General features: G+C 38.9%; 1 protein-coding gene across 1 annotated transcript in view; it reads right to left on the bottom strand.

The window, feature by feature from the left end:
• The window catches only part of LOC111146699 (NIPA like domain containing 2), a 74,888-nt gene that overhangs the window by 32,792 nt on the left and 15,125 nt on the right, over positions 1-26,971 (bottom strand). The window contains exons 2-4 of the mRNA XM_022502367.1: positions 21,488-21,556; positions 20,090-20,261; positions 2,667-2,726 (exon numbers count right to left, since the gene is read on the bottom strand). Of these exons, the coding sequence (XP_022358075.1) occupies positions 2,667-2,726; positions 20,090-20,261; positions 21,488-21,556 (301 nt within the window). The remainder of the gene's footprint in view (positions 1-2,666; positions 2,727-20,089; positions 20,262-21,487; positions 21,557-26,971) is intronic.

Genomic DNA, 26,971 nt, shown 5'->3' with positions numbered 1-26,971 from the left:
GTAAAACACTAATAGCACCTGGGAAGAGGAACTATTCAATAAATGTTAGCTCTTCTCAAAATAAGAGAAATTAGCAAAGAATCAAAGAGTTAATAGAGGCTTAATTCTTTATATTATCGTTGTCTTTTGGTATGTGTGTATATGTGTGTGTGTGTGTGTGTGTGTGTGTGTGTGTGTGTTTAAGATTTTATTTATTTATTTGACAGACAGAGATCACAAGTAGGCAGAGAGGCAGGTAGAGAGAGAGAGGTGGAGGCAGGCTCCCTGCGGAGCAGAGAGCCCGATGCGGGGCTCGATCCCAGGACCCTGGGATCATGACCTGAGCTGAAGGCAGAGGCTTAACCCACTGAGCCACCCAGGCGCCCCTGTGTGTGTGTTTCTTATTGCCAATATTACATTTTTAGTATCACCTCTCAGGAATGAAGTTGATCACAGAAATGATGACAATTATAGTAACAAGGCTTTATGTTTCTCAACGTGCTTATACAAATTATCCAATTTGATCCTTTGAACAGTCTTCTGTATTTGTCAACAAACTGAGGCCCAGGGAAGTTACGTAGTATTACGTGGCCACATAGTTGACAGAGAAAGTTGAATCCAGATTTGAACCTATGAAAGTGAGTTTAATTTATACCCTTTGATGTTGAGCTAGTTTTAGTAATGTTTTGTTGGTCTTGGGATTTCCAAGTACATAAGCAAATCATCTGTACACATTGATATTTCTATTTCTTCCTTTTCCATAGTCGTGACTTGATTTTTTTTCCTAAGTTGATTGGCAGCAGTTAGAGTGCAGAATTAAATAGAAACTTACCCTGCTTTTGTACACCTTTGTTAATACTTCTCATGTTAGTTCCTCAGCACATCACCCTCCAAATGCTTAGGAATGGCCCACGCCTGTCCTATCCGGCCAGCAGAACTGACTGAAATGTTCCCGCTCTAAAACGTTCTCTCTGAGTTTCTCAGCTAGAGTAACCTCTATTTATTTTAAGCCAGTGGTTCTCAACTGGGGCTGATTCCGTCCCCCAGGGGACATTTGGCAACATGTGACGTCATTTTTGGTTGCCATAACAAGGGCAGACGGTGCTAGTGGCATCTGATGGGTAAAGGCGAGGAGGGATGCCGCTGAGCACCCTGAAATGCACAGGCCAGCCCCCTGCAGTGAAGAATTCTCCAGCCTAAAATGGCAGCCGTGCTGAGGTTGAGAAACCCTCTTCTAAACTAAAGCTTTAAGGCATTGAAGGACATTCAAGGACACATATTATTTTCTGCTTTTAAAAAACTTACTACTGTATACATTTTATCATTGACTGTATTATTTGAGGGCAGAGATGACATATGTTAGATAAAATGATTTAGTTTCCTGGAGACATTTAATAAATGAGAAAAGTGATTCAGGACCTATTTTTTTTTTAAGATTTTATTTATTTATTTGACAGAGAGAGATCACAAGTAGGCAGAGAGGCAGGCAGAGAGAGAGGAAGGGAAGCAGGCTCCCCGCTGAGCAGAGAGCCCGATGCGGGACTCGATCCCAGGACTCTGAGATCATGACCTGAGCCGAAGGCAGCGGCTTAACCCACTGAGCCACCCAGGCACCCCAGGACCTAATTTTTTTCATTTGTAAAACTCAGACAAATGCTCATTCTCCTTTCTGATTCCATGCCTCTTCCCCAAATGATTCCATAAGCCATGATATATTTAAAAAAGAGTACAGAACAATAATATATGTGAAGAGATACAATGCACATATGAGTGCATTTGGGAAAACATTGTAACTATGACAAATCTGATGATGTTGACTAAAAACTCTACTAGCAGAATCAAACCAAGGAGGAAGAAGAAGTGAAAACACATTCAAGACATTGGGCTCAAGGGAAACACAATCAGGGAAAACAAATTCTCAACATACCAACACTGGTGTCACATTTAAAGCTCAGATTTTACAAAAAATCTGATCTCCTTGGAAGTGAGCAGACATTGCCTTTATTTAAAGTGCCTAAAGTATCATATTTGTTATTGGATGTCAGCAGCAATTCAGAGAGCATTTTGTCAAGGAAGAAAATATGAAGTTCCAGAACTCTTCTCACAAGGGATATTTCCAATAAGAGGAGGAAGACACAACCAACACATGATGGTTTTGCTATATAAGAACAATCTTTCTGTCAGGAAGGCTACTGTTCTTTTCCACTAGTAGCTGTATTTCTAAATAAAATTTTGAAGGGGAATGTTCTGTGTTACTTTTGGAAAGAGCGAAATACAAATTAGGTAGTTAATTGGTGCATCTGATTTTTGTGTGATTTTCATTTTTATGCAGTTCTTCCATGTAACAGTTGAACAAATACAGCCTTTGAAGTGGAGTTCCTCTATTAGGTAACACAGATGTTTTCTTGGATTTTATTGTGCTCATGAAAATTTCATAACATTAATAATAATAGTAATGTAAAATAATAATTCACTGTGGCCAATAGCATGAGCAGCGGGCACTATGACAACTGAACTATTTCACGAGAAGGAGCAGAAGGCAGCTCCAGGAAAACACCATTCATCTCCAGATTTATCCATTTCAGTAATTTGTCCCCAGTTTTTAATGCACCTATTTTTTTATGGATAGTATTATTTGTTTCCTGATTAAGCAGTGCTACAATTACATGAGTTAACCAATTACTTACCTAGTAAATCTGAAGCTCTTAAGTTTTCTTTCAGAAACATAACAGAAATAATGGCGCTACCTAGAAAGAAAATGGCCATTAGTGGCTTTTCCAATATAAAAACATACATTATGTGGTGCCATTTGAAAGGAGTTAAGCACTTTGCGTCTTATACCTGGACTAGCTATGTCCTGGTCAGAGGCACCCAGTAGCTGTGGCTGTGAAAACAACGTTTCCCCCCTCGTGCTTGAGGATACATAGAAACTGGCCTGGTTTACAATGGACCAAGGACATTGGCTGAGATAGTGCCCTGCAGACAGCAATGGCATAATAAAAGCTTATGAAGTAACTAAATGAATAAATGGAAGGAAGGAAGGAAGGAAGGAAGGAAGGAAAGAAGGAAGGAAGGAAGGAAGGAAAGAAAGAGAAAGAAAGAAAGAAGGAAAGAAAGAAAGAAAGAAAGAGAAAGAAAGAGAAGAGAAGAGAGAGAGGGAGGGAGGAAGAGAGGGAGGGAGTCAGGGAGGGAGGCAGAAAGAGCAAGAAGAGATGGAACAAAAGAGTGGAAGAAAGGAAGTTTTAACTTTAAATCTACACCAGACTGAAACTCATGATTTGCCTTCATCTCCTCTGATAATTCCTATTCTAATGCTACCGCTAAGGAGCCCCAGAATCCTAGGACTCCTTCCATCCCCCCTGTTCACACTACACATCCAACAGGATCTCGGGTTTGCTGGATCTGAATTTCACCATCCGTCCAGCCCATCCCCTTTTCTTCAGTCCAGTGTCCCTCCCTGGGCTGCTCAGGCCAGCTTCACCTCAGGCTCAGACCTCAGTCTCCTGCCACTTTACTCACCACATTTGTTCTTGATCTCTTTTATATTCTACGCCCATCCTTACTCAAATCATCAGAATTCCCAGAAACACCGTTTAGTTTCATTCTAAAGGACTTTCATTTGTGTTATCCCCTTTGCAACTCTGCCTCCATTCTTGTGACCAGCTCTGGACTCAAGGATCACCTCTGGATTCCCCTAGACCCAGATGACCAAACCACCCTTTTGTGTAATTACCCCCTGCAATATAGCTTTCTTATTACACCGAAGGTTTATTTGCCTGTCTCCCCTCAAAGACCATCAGTTCATTTGACTCTGAGATAAGTCTTCTAAGATCTCCTGGGTCTACCCAGCACACAAAGAAGAGAGTTTGTGGGATCTCTGCCCTGCTATTTGCTGGCCCTCATGGCATAAGATCCTCTTTCCCATGACTGATGCTACTGAACTCTCAAACTTCAGTGAGCCATGACCTTCTACTATGGCATCAGGTTATACAGGATATGTTGAATCTCTTTGAGTTTCCTCTCATGGAGCCATTCCTCTGTGAGTAGAGGCTTGGGAAAATCCAAACTTGCAATAATACAAAATAGTACACAATATAATTTGTATTTAAATTTTTAAGTTAAATACAAATTTAATTAAATTTGGGGGAGGGGCAGAGGGAGAGGAAGAGGGAGAATCTTAAGTAGGCTCCACACCCAACATGGAGCCCAATGTAGGGCTTATCTCACGACCCTGAGATCATGACCTGAGCCAAGGTCAAGAGTAGGATGCTTAACCAATGAAGTCAACCAGGCGCCCCTGTATTTTAAATTTTTAACAGAAATTGTTAGCGATGTTTTTAAGTTTATTTTTTAAAGTAAAAATATACAGAAGAAAAGTCATCATAAAAATAACTCATCATCTAGAGAAAACTGCTGTTAATATGTTGGCGTGTTTATTTTACCTTAGCTGAGATAAAATTGTAATGCAAATTTTTTTTCAGTTTCCTTAGTTATCATATTATTACACTTGCCATGTCATTTAAAATTCTATATAGATAGAAATTTTAATGAGTCTGTATAATAATTCATTAAATCAGTTAAATTTGAATATCACTATATCTGGTATTCTAACAACTGATTTAAAACAAAATAAAACCACACCAGAAACCCCCATTCAAGATAAGCTGGGATTCTCTCATGTTTTCTCCATCTTTTTCTCAACTAGCTCTCTTATTCAAGCTGAGCTATGTCCTTGCAAACTTCTCCTGGGCGAGTTATTTATCGGAATGGATGTTTTACACAGAATAAACAGAGCATGGAAAACATTCACCAAGCATGAATTTAATTGGGTGGTGTGGCTTACAAACACTAAAGCAATGTTTTTCATTCAGACACATAGCCCATTATATTAAGAATTGAGTTTGGGACAGGTGTAAAAACATCGGAAAATTTTCCATTTCATATTTGAACCAAAACAATTCAGGGAAACTAGTTTCATACGTTAGGGAATTAGAGAAGGTATAAAAACCAAGACCCCGTTCCCATCCCATCACTGACTCCCTGTGTGATTACATAAGGAATGTGTCCAAGTAGAGAGAGGTAGATTGATAAGAAATAGGTGAAGAGTCACTACTAACACATACCACAAGCATTCCATGACAACAATCCTTGAGACGACTGTCTCGCAGCAAATGAGTCCAGGGAGAAGGGAGACATGGCTTACCCGGAATGGGGACAACTTAGAGCTGGCGGGAGATACAGAGACAATGTACTCCAGGTCCTAAACATGGTATTTGGGAGGTAGGTCCACAGAAGTGGTCTGTTTATTCATTGATCCATTCATTTAACAAACATTTGTATTATAGCACAACTGGAACCAAAGCTCACATTTCCTTAACCCTGGTCCAGGGCTCTTGCACGGACACTACACTCCATTGCCTCCCTGGAAGGGAGAACAGCATTGCTCTTCTCTTCTTGCGCTAAACCAGTTTCGTAAATAATTTCACTTTTAGAAGGGATGGGGGAATTGCTCTGTAGGGGACAATTTCATTGCTAACAAGGGACAGGATTGGTAACAATAAACTTGAAATATACCATATGCACGAAATTATATCAATTGCCATAAAAGTTGTCAGCGTTTTATGAACATAAATATGCTACTTTTACTCTCTGAAAGATCTTATGTCTAATATACTTCTGTACTCATTTTTTTGTTTAAGAGAATGTGAGCTTTTCTACAAAATTGTTAGATGAAAGAATAAGATTTTTAGTTTTATTTATCTAGCGAAGGAAATGATAAAAAAGAACATTCTGTTAAGAAACACTCACAATTCATTTATCTTTCAAAATATGGTTAAAATGAGAGCTGTGCTGCGCAAAAAGACAGTATCTGAGCAACAGCTCATAACATGACTTCTAAGTGGAGCAGTAAATTTTTAAAATGAGAAAAAATAAATAACCTGAAATGTGCCATATACATATTTGCAATCAGAGATTTGTCAAGCTCAATCCTGTCTTGTTGCTGCTATAACAACCACCACTGCCTAGTAAACACCTAGGAAGAGGAAAAAACTACTCTGCTTTTACTCCTATAGTAAAAGTTAATATTCGGAAATAGAGCATTTCAAGACCAATAGTTTAAAAAGCATTAACACAGAGCACAGTTGTGAATTAAACAGATTTGTGCTAGGTATGATTAAACTATAGTGACTACTGAGCATTCACTTCAGCACTCATGGTTTTGTGTAGATTTTTGACTGGGGGCGTATTTGGGCAGAGGTTCAAGAACCCTTTTCTGTTCTGGCCCTCATATGGACGCAGACTGAAACAGAGTGCTCACAGACAAGTCTACACAGAGCGTATCTGTGGGCACTTGGGGTTGAATTCATGACACAGTGTCACACAGGGACTCCAGAGCCAGACACTGAACCTAAATGAGCATAATGCATTAAAAAAGAAAAAGTGAGAGGTAGCGTTTGTAAGATAATATACCAAAATTTAAACAGTGGTTATGTAGAACTTATGGTGGGGAAAAAAAGACAGCAGGAATATTTTCTGTAAGGGGAAAAAATAAGAAAGCTTCTAGAACTTTCTCTGGTACAAAATGGTGTTCCCATGAGGCATTTTATTAATGTATTCACTAGGCCTTAAAGTTCTAATGCTTCACTGTCAGGAAGACTCTCAACAATTATCATAGGACAGTCAACTATTCTATTTTTAGCCATTCAGGTGTCACTCAGATCAGCAATCAGAATGGAGGTCCTTGGGGCACCTGGGTGGCTCAGTGGGTTAAAGCCTCTGCCTTCGGCTCAGGTCATGATCCCAGGGTCCTGGGATCGAGCCCCGCATCAGGCTCTCTGCTCAGCGGGGAGCCTGCTTCCCCCTCTCTCTCTGCCTGCCTCTCTGCCTACTTGTGACCTCTCTCTCTCTGTCAAATAAATAAAAGTATCTTAAAAAAAATTAAAAAAAAAAGAAAAAAAGAATAGAGGTCCTTTCCGGTCAAGGTTGACACGGAGAAGCTTACATGAGGGAATTCTGATTCAGGTTACCAGATGAAAACAGATTAAGGCCAAGCAAGATTCTGGTGGCTTCTGCTGAACCAAGTCTAGATGTGGGGGAGGGTGCCAGTTCCAGCAGTAGCCACGTGCCCTGGTGTTGAGCTTCATAACGTTCCCTGAAATGAACGCCAAGTTTGTCTTTTCTCTGCCTCCTCTATGACATCTCAGAGACTTTGTCCAAGGACTGGCTGTTATTTTGGAAGAGTTATTTCACTTAATGTGGTCAAGGGTTGACGCTCTAAGATCCATAGCAGGTCACAAGTGAAAGAAAAACATAACTATAAAATAATCTGGGGCATGGGAATTCAGAAAGGTCATATGAACTTGATTTGGGTTTCTTCTGTAATAGCCACCCTAGGGATTAATAAATCAGAAGTTAAGCATCATATTTCTATATGTTAACAATAAAACTCACAGGTAGATTTTTACAGGTGAGTTTAGATCTCTGTGTCTGCAGAATAGAGAACTGAGGACTCCATTTTTACATTTATATGTGTAATTTTAGCTCTTGTTTTCTAAATATTTTATTTATTTATTTGACAGAGAGAGAGATAACAAGTAGGCAGAGAGGCAGGCAGAGAGAGAGAGGAGGAAGCAGGCTCCCTGCCAAGCAGAGAGTCCAATGTGGGGCTCGATCTCAGGACCCTGAGATCATGACCTGAGCCAAAGGCAGAGGCTTAACCCACTGTGCCAGCCTGGCGCCCCTTAACTCTCTTTTTACTAAAGGTTTAACAGTACAGAAGAGTTTGTTTACTATTTAATGTGTTATACTATGGCACTTAAAAATATTTTGTTCACATTTACTACTTCTCATTTTTACCCTTTATGACAACTTCATTTTTAAAATCTTTTAAAATACTTTAAAATTGACAGACATTACAATATAATGATTTGATATTTGTATTTGGGTTTTTCCCTCTTTTTCTAAATTTTATGTATTTATTTGAGGGGGAGAGCATGCACACATGAGCGGGGGAGGGGGAGACGGAGAAGCAGATGCTCCGCTGCTCAGGGAGCCCAAAGTGGGGCTTGATCGCAGGACCCAGGGATCATGACCTGAGTGGAAGGCAGATGTTTGACTGACTGAGCCACCCAGGTACCCATGGTTTTTTGTTTTTGTTTTTGTTTTTATTTTTTATTGAAGTATAACTACATACAGTGTTATATTAGTTTCAGGGACACAATGTAATGATTCAACAATTCTGTACATTTCTCAGAGCTCATCAAGGTTAGTGTACTCTTTTAAAATTTAATTTTTTATTTGAGTACAGCTGACACACAATCTTACATTAGTTTAGGTGTACAACTCAGGGATTTGACAGGTTTATACATTATGCTATGTTCACCCCAAGTGTAGCTACCATCTGTCCTTTTACTTCATTATTACAATAAACACTATATTCCTTATGTTGTGCTTTTTACTCTCATGTCTTACTCATTTCATAACTGGAAACCCACGTCTCCCGCTCTTTTTCACCTATTTTGCCCAACTCCCACTCCCTCCCCTCAGAACCACCAGTTTGTTCTCCCTATGTATAGGCCTGATTCTGCTTGTTCTTTGTTTATGCATTTTGTTTTTTTAGATTCTACTTGTGGGGATTCCCTTAAGTATCCCTAAAAATATTGAGCATCTTTTCATGTCTGTTGGCCATCTGTATGTCTTCTTCGGAAAAATGTCCATTCAGGTCCTCTGCCTATTTTTTAATTGGATTGTTGGGGCTATGGTTGTTGAGTTCTTTATACATTTTGGATATTAACCCTTTATTGGATATATCATTTGCAAGTATCTTCTCCCATTCGGTAGGTTGCCTTTTTGTTTTGTTGATGGTTTCTTTCACTGGGCAAAAGCTTTGTTTTTTATGTAGTCCCAACAGTTTATTTTTGCTTTTGTTTCTCTTGCTTTAGAAGACATAACTAGAAAATATTTTCAACAGCTGATGTCAGAGAAATTACTGCCTATGTTTTCTGGTAGGATTTTTATGGTTTCAGGTTTCACACTTAGGGTCTTTAATCCATTTTGAGTTTATTTCTGTGCGTGGTGTCAGAAAGGGGTCCAATTTCTTTCTCTTACATGCAGCTGTTCAGTTTCCCCAGCACCATTTGTTGAAAAGACTGTATATTCCTGCCTCCTTTTCATAGATTAATTGACCATATAAGCATGGATTTATTTCTGGACTCTCTGTTCTGTCCCATTGATTGATGTGTCCTTGATGTGTCCTTTTTTTGTGCCAGTGCCATGCTGTTTCGGTGACTACAGCTTTGAGTATATCTTGAAATTTGGGACTGTGATCCCTCCAGCTTTGTCTTTCTCTCTCAAGACTGCTTCGTTATTTAGGTTCTTTTGTGGCTCCATACAAATGTTGGGATAATTTATTCTAGGTCTATGAAAAATGCTGGTATTTTGATAAGGATTGCATTACTTCTGTCGATATTCGACAGATTGCAAAATGAACACCACATTAAGTCCAGTTACCAACAGTCACCAAATATAATACAGAATATTTTTTTCTTATAATGAGAACTTTTAAAATATACTCTTAACAACTTTTAAATACGCACTGCAGTTTTATTAGCTATAGTTGCCATGGTGTATGTTACATTCCATGACTTATTTATTTTATAACTAGAACTTTGTACCTTTTGACTCCCTTCACCCATTTCACCCATCCCCCCCTCCCTGCCCCTAGCAACCACCAGTCTGTTCTCTGTATCTATAAGCTTGGTTTTTTGTTTTTTTTTTTTAGATTTCACATAGAAGTGAGATCATATGGTATTAGTCTTTCTTTGACTTATTTCACTTAGCAGAATGCCCTCAAGGTCCATCCATGTTGTCACAAATGATAAGATTTCATTCTTTTTCATGGTTGAATAATATTCCATTGTGTATTGATACCTTATTTTTCTTTATTAACCCACTGATAGACACCCGGATTATTTCTGTATCTTACTTATTGTAAATAATCCTGCAATGAACATGGGGATGCATTTATCTTTTAAAGTCACTGTTTTTGTTTCTTTAGATAAATACCCAGAAGTGGAATTGCTGGATAATATGGTAATTCTATTTTTAAGTTTTGAGGCATCTCCATATTGTTTTCCAAAGTGACTACAACAATTTACCTTATCACCAATACTGCACAAGGGTTCTTTTCTCCCCCACATCCCTGCCAACACTTGTTACTTCTTACCTTTTGATGACAGCCATTCTAACAAGTCAGGTGATGCCGCACTGTGGTTTTGATTTGCCATCCCCCACTGATTAATGATGTTCAGCATCTTTTTATGTGCTTGTTGGGAATCTGCATGTTTTCTTTGAAAAGAGTCTATTCAGATCCTGTGCCCATTTTAAAATTGGGTCATTTGTTGTTTTTGCTATTGAGTTATGTGACTTCTTCATGTATTTTGGATGCTAATGCCTCATTAGATATATAGTTTGCAAGTATTTTCTCCCTTTGAGTAGCTCGCATCTTCATTTTGTTGATAGTTTCCTTTGCTGTGAAGAAGCTTTTTAGTTTGACATAGTCCCACCTGTTCATTTTTGCTTTTGTTGCCTTTGCTTTTGGTGTCGAATCCAAAAAAAAACATGCCAAGCCCAGTGTCAAGGGGCTTACTGTCTACATTTTCTTCTAGGAGTTTCGTAGTTTCAGGTCTTAGATTCAAGTCTTTAATCCATTTTGAGTTAATTTTTGTGTAAAATAGTGGACCAGTTTCATTCTTCTGCATGTGCCTGTGCAGTTTTCCCAACACCATTTGTTGATGAGACTGGCCTTTCTCCAATGTATATTCTTGGTTCCTTTGTAGTAAATTAATTAAACATAAATGCCTGGGTATATTTCTGGGCTCTCTCTTTTGGCCCATTGATCTGCATCTGTTTTTATGACATACCATACAGTTTTGATTACTATAGCTTTGTAATGTGGTTTGAAACCAGGGAGCATGATGCCTCCAGCTTTGTTCTTCTTTCTTAAGATGCTTTGGCTATTTAGAGTCTTGTGGTTCCATACAAATTTTAGAATTGTCTTTTCTAGCTCTGTGAAAAATGCCACTAGAATTTTAATAGGGATTGCATTGAACCTGTAGATTGCTTTGGGTAGTATGGACATTTTAACAATATGAATTCTTCCAATCCTTGAGCACAGACTATCTTCCCATTTATTTGTGTCTTCTTCCATTTCTTTCATCAGCGTCTTATAGTTTTCAGTGTACGTGTCTCTTACCTTCTTGGTTAAATTTACTCCTAGGTATTTTATTCTTTTTCATGCAATTGTGACTACTCCTCAAAAGGCAAATTTAACCCTGAACTAAAATGATCGATTACACTTTATTCAACTCTGATTATGGGTATAATATTCTTATCTGATTCAGTTGTAAAAAACAAAAACCAAAAAACCTTTGGTCCATGGGTTATGAATTCAAATGTTTAGGGGCCAATTAGGCAATCCTCTACAGAGGGCAAAACAATGAAGGTGGTGGGTTGGGGCAATGAAGGGGGATGGGCTGTGGATGGTAGACTGGTGTGACGAGGGTGGGTTGCTGTAGCTATGAGGACTAGTGACCTAGATTATACAAGACCAGTGAAAGGTGACAGCCGTAATTCAGCCCTAGACAAATGCAAGTCCAGGACTACCACGTCTGATTCTTTTTTTTTTTTTTTTAAAGATTTTATTTATTTATTTGAGAGAGAGACAGTGAGAGAGAGCATGAGCGAGGAGAAGGTCAGAGGTTAGATAAGCAGACTTCCCGTGGAGCTGGGAGCCTGATGCGGGACTCGATCCCGGGACTCCGGGATCATGACCCGAGCTGAAGGCAGTTGTCCAACCAACTGAGCCACCCAGGCATCCCACTACGTCTGATTCTTTAAGGCAAACCACCTTTTGTGTGTCATGGTCCAATTTTTAAACATGGGAAATTAGTTTATAGTCTTTCAAAGCACTGTTTAAGCCAATCAAAACACAGCAAAGTTCAGATCTGACCTACAGGACACCAGTTTTTGGAATCTCATCTAGCCCACAGTGAATGTTTCATCAATTTTCATTTAGTGTCATCCAATTTTTTGTTTAACCTCTATGATCTGAAGAGAAACTGGGGTATATTTTTACACAATGGGAAAGAAGAAGACAAAGCAGTAAAGGAACCCCTTTTGTAAAAAAATAGTCCCTGACATGAAAAGAACATATTTATATAATAATGCTACAAACAGATCCTCACATGTAAATATCTGGCTTGTGGTTTCTGACCACTTATAATGGCAACTTTATTGCACTGCTAAAAAGCGAACCACTAAAGCACTTTCCCGTCACTCACAATCAAACTTCAAACATGTGGACACGTTCAGCGAGCTCCCAGGCTCAATCAACTATAACCGTATGGCGGTATTGACTACCACCAAATTATTATTCCCTCTTAGTTGTAGCATTGTAGGGGGAATGTATGTCAATTACAACGTACTCCATGGAGTTTGGATTTGAAAGTCTGAGGATGTGACGGTTTGAGAAATGTTTCTTTGTAGAGAAAAAAAGTTGCTCTACCATATTGGCAGGAATGCAAGTGTCAAGTAATACATGTTAATAAAAAAAATTGCTATTGTCATTTATTGAAGATACTGCAGAAATAGTTCATAGGTAATTTGTATAATTTCAAATAAGGAAATTCACTTGGATTAAGAGTAATCATTCTTTCATTTCTACATTTTTCTTGACACACATTAGTGATTACACTTGAAAAGACTCCAAAAAAGTAAAAACTCTATTATTGAGAAGATTAACTCTGTATTATAAATTTATATGATAGCGTATTACTTCAGCAGGAGTAATTTCTCTAGAAATATTTATGGCGTCCTCAAAAAATCAGCATGAGTAGGAAAGACCTTACAAATAGAGCTTTTTAGGTTTTAGGGATGCTTTCAGCTGAGTGCATGAGCAGACATAAAATGAGAACTTCAGGGCTTCATCCTGTGCTCTGAAATTTGGGGACAAATCTGCTAAAGCAGACAACCCAGCAAGCGACCAAAAAAAGGAATTTTTTTTTCTGTATATTTCCGACATTAAAATAAATGCCCATGTGCAGCGCCCACAGGCAGCCCCTGTGGTCTGGAGCTCCAGTGATCTCATCCAGCCTGGCACTAAGACGGGGCTCCGGAGGTCTGGAAGAATTCGCAGCATCTAGGTTCGTGGAATGCTACAGGTCACTTGCTTATTGGTCTGTTTATGTTTCCTTTCATTTGTTTCTAATAAAAATCTTGGAGACCGAAGTTTCTGCTTGAGATGACTTCTTTAGAGTTCCAAAGGCCTCACCAGGGTTTTCTGGCTACACTATGACCATCGCCTAATGGGTTACAGACACACTTCAGCTCAGAGTTCCATCACAGCACAAGACAGATACATGAAACAACATATATTTCACATCATGAATTTCCATTTGAGCCAAAGCCAGTATGTTGGGGGAAAATGGGAGATGGAAAAGACTTATTGGTCATATGTCTCATTCTCTCCTCATTTTCTCGGTGCAGTTGGCTCTCCAGCCGTCATCTGAATTAGTCCAGTCACACAGTGACTACTTCTCTTAGAAAATTTTTCCAGGGCCAAGGAGATCTTGCTGCTATTGATTCTATCATTCCATGTAAAATTCCAAGTGTTTGATCTCATGTAATTCATCTCAAGCCTAATCTATTCATTACCGGCTTCTAGTCATCTGGGCAAGAATGAAGTAAAATAGCAAGTTTATGTGTCTCATACATTACCGACATAGCGGCTGCTCATTCCATACTCGTTTCTTACCTTTATTTCTAAAGTCCTGCCTGAATTTAACTTGGAAGAAGGTGGTGTATTCTGTGAACTCTCTTCTGATTACTTTAAGTCAATACACTCAGGGGTATAGAACTGAAAATTGTCATTGGTGTTTTCATTATGTTCTGTTTCTCCTACCCTCCTTGTCCCTGCAACAATCTCCCTTGCCACCCCCAGAAAAATTAATTTTATATTGACTAAGGTCTACCATGAATCTCCTTAATTCCATGGGATTTCAATTCTTTTGACTGTTGATGGCTGCATCCTTTTTTTCAATGCTTAAGCAGAGCATAGATACATCATGAGGATGAGGGAAAAAGGAAAACATTAAATGTAAGGTTGGACTTTGTAGATGCACCAATAATTTAACTTAACCCCCAGAGGACAAGCTTATAAACCGTTAAGCATGTACAGAAGTGAATTTCCATGAGCTCCTTGCAATGAAATGCTCAACTATCATGCTTTTAAGTAAGTGTTTTTGTCTTCTAACACCCTAGAACAGAACATCCTATCCTCATTTTATCAAACTTCAAATTCAAACCAGGTCTACAAAGCTGTGTTATATGATTTCCCTGCACTCTGCTTTCCTGGAGAAAAAAAGATGGAATGCAAGCAGACATATACAGTCATGTCCCCTGGGTCTCAGTTAAATGGTGAGGAAAAGACATTACGCAGGTCATCATGAGAATGATGAAAGTCGACGGAGGGGAAATGTAGGACCAGGACTGCGGTGTGTGTTTGAGCAGGTGGCAGAGTGCACAAAGACACAATGTCTGAGGAAGCACATCGCCTATTTTTGTTGATTTGTGTATTTTTCAGGACAATTTTATGACAGGTGGTACTAAAGTGTCCTGTACTAATGACATCACCATACTATAATAATTTCCAGACAAACAGAAATAAAGCAGCACGAGAAAGGTTACCTTTTTCTAGTCACAAAAAGGCACCACACAGAACGAAGAGGGCCCACGTGGGATGTTAAAGGAATAGAGAATAAGCCTGTTCAATTTAGTCTAGAAGCCAAGAAAGGCTTTCTGAGGAGGGAAGGATTAGCAGTAGTTTAAAATTTTATTACAAACTGCACAGAATATCTAACTTCTTTCTTTTTACTCGATTTCTGGTATAATAGTTTCTCCAAACACACATTCCCAAATTGCAGTTAGGCCTGAAAGAAACCGGTCCTTCAGCCTCTCTGAAGTTAATTAGCAAGTACACAAAAGTGCTATGAAGCCAGAGTGAAAAGACACGAAGTCACACACACACCTCAGGCTGCCATGTTTTTCCTCTGACAAATACCTGTGTGTGTTTAATGTATTTTGTCTTTGTCGGTTATTCAGAAATTCTGGTATTTTCCAACATGTTTTGGTTGGTGGATGTGGAGAAGTCAAAGGGTAATTGCAGTTCAATGGCTGAACCCATGAGCTGCGAGGATCCTACTTTTCCACTCCTTGAAAACTAACTATTACATGGGTAAGAACAATAAAGAGCTTTTCTTAAACTGGCTCCTCCATTTTAGAGAATTTAATCATCGGCCATCTTTTGGGGCTGGGGAACAGACGCCCTTAGAAAGAATAATGTGCTTTGTTTCTGAGTGATCATAATTACTGTAAGTCACAGTGACAATTACTAGAGTCGTCATTATGTCAAACACTGTAGTCTGTGTCCAACACCATTCTTAGGTGTTTGTGTTTATTCCGTTCCTGCCACCCCCCACCAAGGACAACTTCTGAGGTAAGAACTCTTTTTTCTCCCCATTTTGCAGATTAGGGATCTGAGGCTTTAACCTGTTTATACTACTTATGTGAGGTCACAGAGCTTTCCTGCGGCAGAACTGAGATGTGAATCCTACAGCTGGCTGTGTGGCCCCAGAGCATGTGTTCCTGACCACTTAACTGCTGTTTTATTGGGACAAATATCCAGCCTAGGCTGTAGACGAAATTGAAAACATCCATTAAGGGGCACCTGGGGGCCTCAGTTGGGGAAGCAAGTGTCCGAGTATGGATTTCGGCTCAGGTCATGATATCAGGGTTGTGAGATCAAGCCCTGTGTTGGGCTTCATGCTCAGTGCATGCAGAGTCAGCTTGTCCCTCTCCCTCTCTCCTCCCCCTACTCACTTGCTCTCTCTCCCTCTCTAAAATAAATATATAAAGTCTTTAAAAAAAAAAAGAAAAAGGAAAAACATCCATTAAGCTTTCTTAATTAATGGAAACACAAACACAAGTCAACATCCAGAATTAACCACCTTGCCAGCATAACGAGCGTATTAGTCAGAATGAGCCTTTGGACCTATTTTTTAGTGAGAAAAATAGATTCAAAGAGCAAGGTGACACAAGGATACCAGGGCTCTGATATTCTCCAAAAGCCAGACCCAGGCCTGGGCGTTCAAATCTGCCAGGATTATGGCCTGTTACCCAATCCTTGAGACTCCGGCAGGCTGGATAATTCGCCCAAGCCAGGCAGTGGAGATTGGGTAATTACTCACGTGGCATTGCTTTAAGAATTCCTTACAGGGTTTTCTGCAGAACTGCTGTCCTTTGCAGTGCTTCATGTAAAAATGTTGTGTGGTCAGCAGGTTCTGGAAACCTGGCCTACTTCATCTGTCTCTGGGAGACTCACAGTGTGCGTGGGCCTGTCCTAGGCTGCGCCCTGCTGAGCCCTGCCTTCACGAAACCAGGCTAACATTGAAAATCCAATACGGCAGAGATCTTTCTGATCGTGGAGCTCTTTGTTTCTCAGAACACCTTTGGAGCCACCGGTAAAATAGTGTTTGAGCATTGGCTGCTTCAAGGTGAGCGTGGCAGCGGGGTCAGCAGAACACACGCGCACAGAAAGGGAAAGAAAGGACAGACAGGAAGATGGCTGGAGACCGCCACGTGGGAAGAGCCCAAACTGAAAGAACCATAATGCTTATCATAGTGTTTCTTCTACGCTAGTCCTGAGAACAATCTGTTCAGTTGAAGTTATAAAGGGAAAAAGAATTTTGATGATGTAAGATAAGACAGCGGGTCTGACATATTAGTAGGCCTGGCATGTTGTGTGCAGTGAGATCAGAGCACAGGATGACCTCCATGGGATCTCTCCTTACTTCTGGAAGGGTGAAAGGAGCACAGGGTTGGTGTGAATCAGATCACCTAAGCAGAGGAAGGAAGACGAAAGAAAACACCCTACTTAGGAGGTCCAGCTTTTTAAAATTTTCTTTCTTTTTAAAAAAATAATAAAAACAACAAAAAATAGAAGAAAGGCCAGAAAAGAATATGCAAACTCCCATTCCATCCAAAATACAGTATCTTTTTTGGTCTGTTTTATTAAAACTCAGAAGGAAGTCTGATTTCTTTCATGAATCTCCCAAGAAATAATAAGAGGAAAAATTCCAGCACAGAAAAACATGGACACTCTTCTGTCTCATCTGTACACAGAGCCATATGATATGGCTATTTTAAAAATACTTTCCTTTTTTGCTTCAGGTCCTTTAGAGTTTCTAGAATCTTTATAAAGAATCTCAGGGTGGTAGTGGTTTGTTCTGGGGAATATTGCCAATCACCAATGGCCCATAACCCACCCAAAACACTTCACAGTAACCTAAATTTGGCTCCGGAATGCTGTGGGAATATTACAAACATATATTGCTGTTTGCAAAGATTGTAAAGTAGGAAATGGTTTGTATTTGAGGCTCTAAGTTTTTTGTCTTTGTTTTTGTTTTTTTTTTTTACTTCTTTGAATCATTTTATGGGCAGAGAGGGAGGTTGCTGAAAAGGTTCTAACATTGAAATATTAATTGGGGCCAAGAGCACAGAACGAAAATGATCTGTAACATTGAGAAAGTCCCATCTGTCAAACCAGTGGGCTCAGAGTTTGAAAGTAGGTAGACTGGCCCCATGGGGACTTGGGGAGGACAGGACACTGTCTAAGGTGAGTGAGAAAACTTAAGCTTCTTACTATTAATGGGAGCTTTGAGCAAGTCGGGCCAAGATGAGCAGCTTCACATGCAGCTTCCCTGAAGGTCTGTGAGGGGTATCAAGGGACCCTTAATCTCTGGCAACTTCCAAATTCTCACTTTAGGTCCCAACAGGGCCTGGCTGTATTTCATTTCTGTGAAATCCCTGATCATTGCAGTAAATTCAGCCACACTCCCCTTTCTTTGGGCTAGTTGGAATAGCTCTCTTTTTCTTGTTCCCAGAAAAAAGGATTACCAGTACCTGGGAGACTCGAGATAAATGGAAAATTTCATTATCATATGGTACACTCAACCCTCCCCCAGGTGTCTGTTTATATTCCTGGACACTTTTTTGCCTATTTCATGGAAGCTAAGCATGAAGCAAAACAAGAAATAAAAATGAAAACCAGCTCTAAACATACAGTCATTATGAAGAATAATACAACATTTTTAGAATAATTAGGGCCTGTAGAGGTCCCAAGGTTACAATATAACTAGAACTTTTATCTATTATTTCTTAGATTTTGAGAAGAAAGAAGAAATCCACAATGTCTATGTACATGGTATGTATAGCAAAGAGAAGATATGCTAAAATTGCTCATTTTATTAGAATGTTAAAAACAGCAAAGATTACATAAATGGTGTGCCTATCCAGAGTAATAACAGGATGGCAATTTTAACTGAGCAATTCCTAGAAAGCTGAAAAAGTGTTCTTTGCTATTCTACTACAGTATACCATGAAAATATTTTAAATACAATATTTTGAGTGATTAAGAGGCAGAAACTACTATCAAAATAAATTACATTCTTTTCGAATATATATTATTTTGGTTTAAACTATGCTTCCTTTATGAATATCATATTTTTTAAAGGAGAAATATTAAATTGGAGCGTGTGAGTGCATCTCACACTTGATCTAGTTGTTAGCAGACAATAACCATCAACTCCTTTCTACTTCAGTGGAGGCTTCAAATTCACATTTAAAAACATGCTGTTGCCATAGCAGCAAATAAAGAGTAAATCTAAAAAGATTTTATTGATTTTAACAAGGCTTAGAAAATGTATTCATCTTTTTAGCAGTGATTTTTGCTCATTTATTTTTTTAGTCTTTAGCAACATCTCATATTCTCTTTTCTAGATATATTTAGTAAATCATAAATTTTGAAAGTAGGTTGATTCTGACAGTACTATAAAATTACACATTCTTATAGTAATGTAGAATAACCAATATTTAATTCTTATTTTTAAAGATATATTTATTTATTTTAGAGAGAGAGTGTGCAAGGATGTGAGCACGTGAGCAGGGGGAGGGGCAGAGAGAGTATCTTAAGAGGCTCCAGGCCTAGCGCAGAGCCCACAGGGCGCCATCCCACAATCCTGAGATCATGAGCTGAGCCTAAATCCAGAAGCAGATGCTTAACCAACTGAGCCACCCAGGAGCCCCAATATTTAATTCTTTTTTTAAAAAAAGGATTATTTAAAGGATTGTTTATTTATCTATTTATTTGAGAGAGAGAGAGAGATGGTGCACAAGCAGAGAGGAGGGGCAGAGGGAGAGGGAGAAGCAGACCCCCCCATTCCCCACCATGAGCAGGGAATCTGATGCACCCCAATCCCAGGATGCTGGGATTATGACCTGGGCTAAAGGCAGAGGCTTAACCAATTGAGCCATCCAGGTGTCCCCCCACACCCACCAATATTTAATTCTTAATGTAAAAGAGATACTGAACTATGGAGTCAAGATCAGGCATCAAACACTCTAAGTACATGTAATGTCAGTTTCACATATGAATAAAGCATGATGTATCACAAACACTTTTAGATAATTCATTGATAATTTAAAAAGCATGATATAACATTTGCTGTTCCTGTTAATTTATTAAGATGCAGACACTGGAAATCAGGCTTTTTTTTTTTTAAATAAATATTTATTTATTTATTTGACAGAGATCACAAGGAGGTAGAGAGGCAGGCAGAGAGAGAGAGGAGGAAGCATGCTCCCTGCTGAGAAGAGAGCCTGATGTGGGGCTTGATCCTAGGACCCTAGGATCATGACCTGAGCCAAAGGCAGAGGCTTTAACCCACTAAGCCACCCAGGTGCCCCTGGAAATCAGGCTTTTAAACATAAATACTACAGTTACAAAGTGCAGGTTCCTTCATGGGTAAGGGGGCAGCCTGACTGGGGATCAGTGAAGTCAGGGTAATTGTTCTAAGTTAAAGTGCTAAGAAAACAGGAAGTCGACTCTCTTCTCTTATTTATGTGTTGTTCATGTTATATGTGGTTTTTTTTTTTTTTGCCAATTATTCTGATCTCTAAACATTTGTTTTTGTTAAAACACAGAGAAATGGCTCACCTGTGACAGACATACAGCCTAATGGGGCGATGAGAGTAATGGGAGCAAATCCATAGGCGGCGAAGTTGCCCATCTCGCCCACAGCCATGAGGGCAGCCCCAGCCCACCACAACGTGCTCTTGAAGTAGGGCCTTGGGTGTTCCTGGTGAGCCAACTGGACATGAGAATATTTCTGGAAGTAAATCAGAAAGTAAGTAAGAACATATTCTATCCAATTAAAACTTGCCTTGAACATTTTTGGTCCTATGCATTTGCATCATGGTCTTTAAAGTTTACTTACAGATTATTACAGAACAATTATTATGGTTTTCTGCTTGTTCCAAACATATTAACTGCAGAAGTCACTGCCATTGATGGGGGATTTTGTGTGGAAAGGGCCTTCCTTATATAGGAATGTTGCTTAATTCTCATAACTGTAAAATTAGCATTACTAATTGCTCTCCAAAGATGAGCAGTGTGCTAAAGAATTAAATGCCCTTTTAGTCCACCACACCACAACACTTCCTTTAGAAGGTCAAAAAAAAGTCCAGATGCCAAAATAAACATTGATGAAATGAAAATAACAAGTTACTCAAGAAAACCCCTTGGAAAAGGGATTTCAATGGATGAGTCAAACAGCTACCACAGAAACATAGCAGGGCAGATGCTTTCCTAGTAGGGGGTCTGGTGGTAGACCCTTGTTTACACATGGTTGGAATATTTCCTTGTATTTGAAACATCTACATTCCTGGAAAATTGGCCATTAAATAAAGCTCTATTTCATTATTGATTTGATGATGGCTGAACATACTTTCTATTAATACATATGTACCACTCTACATTACATTTAAAAACTTTAAAAAAATAATAAGAGTACTAGAAGAAAACACAGAACATTAAAAATAAATCTTGGTTTGTGCCAAGATTGTGAACATCTTAGGTACAAATTTGTGGTATAGATTCACAAGCCACTGAAGCACCTTGCCTTGGCCATGTAGTATTATTAAGAGGTCCACAGAAACATTTGATTTTTTTTTAAATATTTTATTTATTTATTTGACAGAGAGAGATCACAAGTAGGCAGAGAGGCAGGCAGAGAGAGGAGGAAGCAGGCTCCCTGCTGAGCAGAAAGCCCGATGTGGGACTCGATCCCAGGACCCTGGGATCATGACCTGAGCCGAAGGCAGAGGCTTTAACCCACTGAGCCACCCAGGCGCCCCTGATTTTTTTTTTTTTTAATCAGAAGAAGAAAGTGAATGCAATTAGCCTAGACTCTATTTGTCTTTACATCAATGAGGTCATAAGATATACTTGTTTATTTTTGTGGAGAAAGGATCCCAAGAAGTACCCGAGGCCTCCTAAAGTCATAATGTGTTCCTGGATCAAACTACAGAGTCAGAAAAATAAACTACTTCTTACCTGAATATTTAGGGAAATACTCATTACCAAATTTCCTAAAATGGCTAGCAAAACTCCCAACAGGTGAGTCTGTAAAAGAAAATGTTTTCTTGTTAAAATAACACTTGTAAGCTACTTCCTAAACAACATACCCCCCCAAAACCAAAATCCAAAACAAAACAAAAACCAACAAAATTTAAGTTGATACATTTATTTATTTGTTCATTAGCAAATATTTACTTAGCACCCATTTGCCAGGGCCATTTGGGTTATGAATAGTAGTTTTACTAGGATTTGTCTTTTTCGCTTTAGTCAAATATTATTTTTTAGAACTAGCACAATCCTTTACTGAGTTCTGTAGATTTTTGCCTCATTGGCTCAAATAAGGAAAACAGTTACCAGGTTCTGACTTTTTCTCACTAGGGTGCTTCTTATTTGCCCTTTCAGTCGACTTTCCTCAGCAACGCCTCTGATTGTGGTGGTGTTCACTGCCTTGAGTGTGGACTTCATAATTGTTGCCCATCTGGTCTCCCTCGCTCCTTTCTCTGACTATATTCTGGAGGAGTGTGGAATGAAGGAAAGATCGCTGGCCTTGGAAGAAAGGATGTATTTGAGATTCAGATCTGCTATTTTCTAATGGGTAACTCTGAGCAAGTTATTTCAGCTCCTTGGCCTCAGGAAACAAGAAGATGTTGAATAAGATGTTTCCAAAATCCCTTTACTTCTAAAGTTCTGTGATTTCCATGGAGAGAGACTACATCTTCCCACCACTCCTCTGATCAAGAACTCAGTGTTTCGGGGCGCCTGGGTGGCTCAGTGGGTTAAGCCGCTGCCTTCGGCTCAGGTCATGATCTCAGGGTCCTGGGATCGAGCCCCCCATCGGGCTCTCTGCTCAGCAGGGAGTCTGCTTCCCTCTCTCTCTCTGCCTGCTTCTCTGTCTACTTGCTCTCTCTCTCTCTCAAATAAATAAATAAAATCTTCTAAAGGAAAAAAAAGATGTATTCTCAGGGCATCTGACTGGCTCCGTTGGAACAGCACGGGACTCTCTATCTTGGGGTCTTGAGTTTGAGTCCCACGTTGGGTGTAGAGATATTTAAAAAGATCTCTTCTCGGGGCGCCTGGGTGGCTCAGTGGGTTAAGCCGCTGCCTTCGGCTCAGGTCATGATCTCAGGGTCCTGGGATCGAGCCCCCCATCGGGCTCTCTGCTCAGCAGGGAGTCTGCTTCCCTCTCTCTCTCTGCCTGCTTCTCTGTCTACTTGTGATCTCTCTCTGTCAAATAAATAAATAAAATCTTTAAAAAAAAAAAAAAAAGAACTCAGTGTTTCTCTGCAGTCAGCTGCATCGAATATAAAACTCCATACCAGCTCCCCATAATCTGTCCTCTTTCTGCCCTGACAACAGGCCACAGCCTATTTAATGTACCCTCTACCTCAGATACCCAGCACACAACATTCTCCAGTCTGTCACACTTTGGCTCCTATCTCCCCTCTCACCTAGAGAGAACAGGCCCTTCCTCAGTCCATCCAGCCTACTTCACCCTCCTGGCCTGCTGAGGTCCACCTCCTTGAGACCCGTTCATACCACTGCAGTCCGTCCTTACTTTCTGAGACTCTACATGGTAAATGCTTGTATTTCTTCTTTTATACTGTCTTGTGCATCATTACTTTCTAGGGATGGATGGATGTCAAGTTGAGGGAAGAGGACCAAGTCTTAGGCTTCTAGTGGATCATCTACATCATCTACTTTACAAAATTAGGAGCTCTTGAAAAATACTTGCTGGAAAAAGTATATAATGGTTTAAAAGCAGAACAAAAAGAGGTTTAAAAGTAAGTTCTTACACATTGTCTAAGATGTTTACTATAGAGAATGCATGTATTATCTGATGACTTCAGAAGATGTGTTTGCTGCTCCTATCTAGGTACAAATGTGTCACATCTTACAGCAGTATTAATTAGCAATGGTATCAGGGATCTTCCCTGTCTCTCTCTCTCTCTCTCTCTTTTTTTTTTTTTAACAATACAAAACTCCTAGCTAGCTTCAAATTCCAAGGAGTTATTTGAATTTCAAATGAATATTATAACCACAAGGAACCCTTTTCAGAATGCAAAATGTCTTTGAAGTTTTAGAACTCTATTATATGTGCTGAAGTGAAATTCAGTGTTTTTAAAAAACGAAGCAGAAAAGTTGAAAACCCATTTAATCGTTGATATATAATATCCATAGCCTTTAATCAGTTAAGAATTTTCTTTTCCTAATAAAGGCACTTGGCAATAATTTTGATCACTATTCCTCATGGGGAAAAACTGTATCATAATCAATTGTGCTATTTCCATGCTTTCAATTTATAATCGAATGCATTTGGCAGTAATCAGGAAAATAAAGATTCAGAAGAAGTTTGGGATTGAATGGATGATGATGAAATCTTCCATAATTATAACAGTAAATCGTAGAATAGAAATAACTTACTTCAGTTCTTTAAATCATTCACTGAGTAGTTTAAACACCACCAGGCTAAGTGTTTAGAAATTGGCAATGATTGCTCAGATATGACACCAAAAGCACAGGCAACAAAAGAAAGAATACATAAGCTGGGCTTCACCAAGATTAAAATCTTTTGTTCAACAAAGGACACTATATGGGGTGCCTGGGTAGCTCAGTCGGTTAAAGCCTCTGCCTTTGGCTCAGGTCATGATCCTAGGGTCCTGGGATTGAGCCCTGCATTGGGCTCCCTGCTCAGTAGGAAGCCTGCTTCCCCCTCTCTCTCTGCCTGCCTCTCTGCCTACTTGTGATCTCTGTCTGTCAAATAAATAAATAAAATCTAAAAGGACACTATTAATAGAGTGAAGAGGCAATCTACACAATAGGAATAAATATTTGCGAGTCATGTATCTCATAAAGATTGATATCCCTCATAAAGAACTCCTATAATTCAACAATAAATTAAAAGCCCAATTAAAAATAGGCAAGTATAGACATTTCTCCAAAGAAGGTACACAAATGGCCAAAAGGCACATGAAAAGACATTCACCAGCACTATTCACTAGGAAAATGCCAACTGAAATCACAATACCACTTCACACCCATTCGAATGTCTACAATTTAAGAAAACAACCAACAACAGAAAGTAACAAGTGTTGGATAGATGTGGAGAAATTGGAACCCATGTGCGCTGCTGAAGAGGAGGTTAAATGGTACAGCTGCTGATCATAAACTATATATAAGATTTAATTCAAATCAAAGATCCAAGTTAAGAGCTAAAACTATGAAATTCTCAGGAAGAAACATAGGAATAAATCTACATCATCTTGGATTTGGCCGTGGATTTTTTTTTTTTTTTTTTTTTTTTTTAATTTAGGGGCACCTGGGTGGCTCAGTGATTTAAGCCTCTGCCTTCGGCTCAGGTCATGATCCCAGGATCCTGGGATTGGACCCTGCATTGGGCTCTATGCTCTGCGGGGAGTTTGCTTCCCCCCCTCTCTGCCTGCCTCTCTGCCTACTTGTGATCTCTCTCTCTGTGTCCAATAAAGTAAAAATAAATAAAGATTTTATTTGTCAGAGAGAGAAAGAGAGAGAGTGCAAGTGTATCTATGAGCAGGGGGAGCAGCAGACAGAAGGAGAAGCAGGCTTTCTGCTGAGCAGGGACCCCGATGTGGGACTTGATCCCAGGATCCTGGGATCACGATCTGAGCCAAAGGCAGGCGCTTAACCAGCTGAGCCACCCAGGCATCCCCAAAGAATTATTTTTAATACACAAAGTATTTACACTTTTTTTTTTTTTGGCCCAAAGAAATAAAACACCACCAATGTAGCTCGCTTTCTTACAGTCTCTTCTCCCTTCCAGAGATAAGGTTCTTCTCAAGTTGACAGAGATCAATTTTTTTCCTTCCTAGATTTGCTTTTACCCTTGTTTACTGAACTTTTTTTCATCTTCATTTAGACACTTAACCCATTAGCTTTTCCTCTTTCTTCCTATCTAATAATATATACAAGTGCAGCTCTACAGTTTTCCATAAGTACACTCTTGTTTTAGCTTCATGCTTAATTTTTGGCATGCAGTTTTCTTTGATCTTATTCAAAGGTCTGTTTTTTAATATTTCGAAATGAATAGGGGTGTTGGTTATTACTTTGTTACCAATTTTCAATTTTATTGAGTTGTGGGCAGAAAACATGCTGTGTGTAAAGTAACACTTGCTTTTTGACCTACTATATGGTATAAGCTGAAATTTATTTTGTGACCTAATAGTGAATGGTCAAGTTTTATAAGTATTCCATGTATGCTTGTATGTTGGGCTAATACATTCTATATATATTTTGGTATCTACCTATCCATCCATCTATCCATCTACCTATCTCCATCAATTCATTGCTCAGATCTTTTCTACTCTTAATACTAATGTAGGTATATTAAAAATCTAACTATGAACATGGATTTATCCATTTTCCTTTTAAATATATTGAATTTTGCTTTAAAAAATGTAAAGTGTTATAGTATTGGTATATAAAAGATCAGTATTGTTTTATCTTCTCAGTTAATTGTTTCTTTTATCACTAAATATTGACTCTTTTAATATCAATAACGTTTTCACTTTAAAGTTTCTTTTATCTGATATTACCATAATATAGCTGTTTTCTTTGGATATTTGCCACTTTCCACATCACTTACTTTCAATATTTCTGTGTCATTATATTTAGTCAGGCCTCTTACACATTGAAAATAACTAAACTAAAAAAACAAAACCTGAGGCTTTCTGTTAAATGGGAAGTTTGGTCCATTTTATTTATTGTGATTATAAATACACTTTCGTTTGTTTTTACCATCTTTGTATTTGTAGCTATTTTGTTTTTTCTTTGCTTTCTATTTTCTCCTTTCCTCAATCTTGTTGGATCTTGGTTGATCGTTCTTTATTTTTTTCCTTCCCCTGTTCTTTTAGCTAGGAAGTTATACATTTTATTTATTTTCTTTTAGTAATTATTGTAAGTCTTAAAAACTTCTTATTTTAAATAATTACTCACAGTAGGCTGCAAAGAAATGTAAAGGTAGGTCCTGTGTACTCCTCCCCTAGCCTTCCCTCAAATTTAACATCTTCCACAACTATAATGAAACGTCAAAATCAAGAAATCGGCATTTGTAAAGATCTTGTTCAAATGTTACCATTTAAGCTAGCACTTGTATGTGGATGTATGTGAGAACAAGATACTCATCTGTACTATCACCATAAGATTCCCTTGTGTTACCCTTTTATTGATATACCATCTTCTTCCCCTCCCCATCTCTAACCTATAGCAACCACTAATCTGTTCTCCATTTCTAGAATTATATTAATTTACATGTGCTACTTAAATGGAACCATGCAGTTTATATACTTTTAAAATTGGCATTAGCTTTGAGGTTCATCCAAGTTGTTGGATCAACAGTCCATTCCTTTTAAATTCTGAGTAGCATTCACAGTATGGAGGTACCACAATTTATTTAACCATTCACCCACTGAATGACATTCTGAGTAG

Source organism: Enhydra lutris, unplaced genomic scaffold, assembly GCF_002288905.1.
Source record: "Enhydra lutris kenyoni isolate GAN:26980312 unplaced genomic scaffold, ASM228890v2 scaffoldscaffold14, whole genome shotgun sequence".
Taxonomy (NCBI): domain Eukaryota; kingdom Metazoa; phylum Chordata; class Mammalia; order Carnivora; family Mustelidae; genus Enhydra; species Enhydra lutris.
The sequence above is the reverse complement of the archived record's forward strand: the minus strand, read 5'-3'. Positions and strand labels throughout refer to the sequence as shown.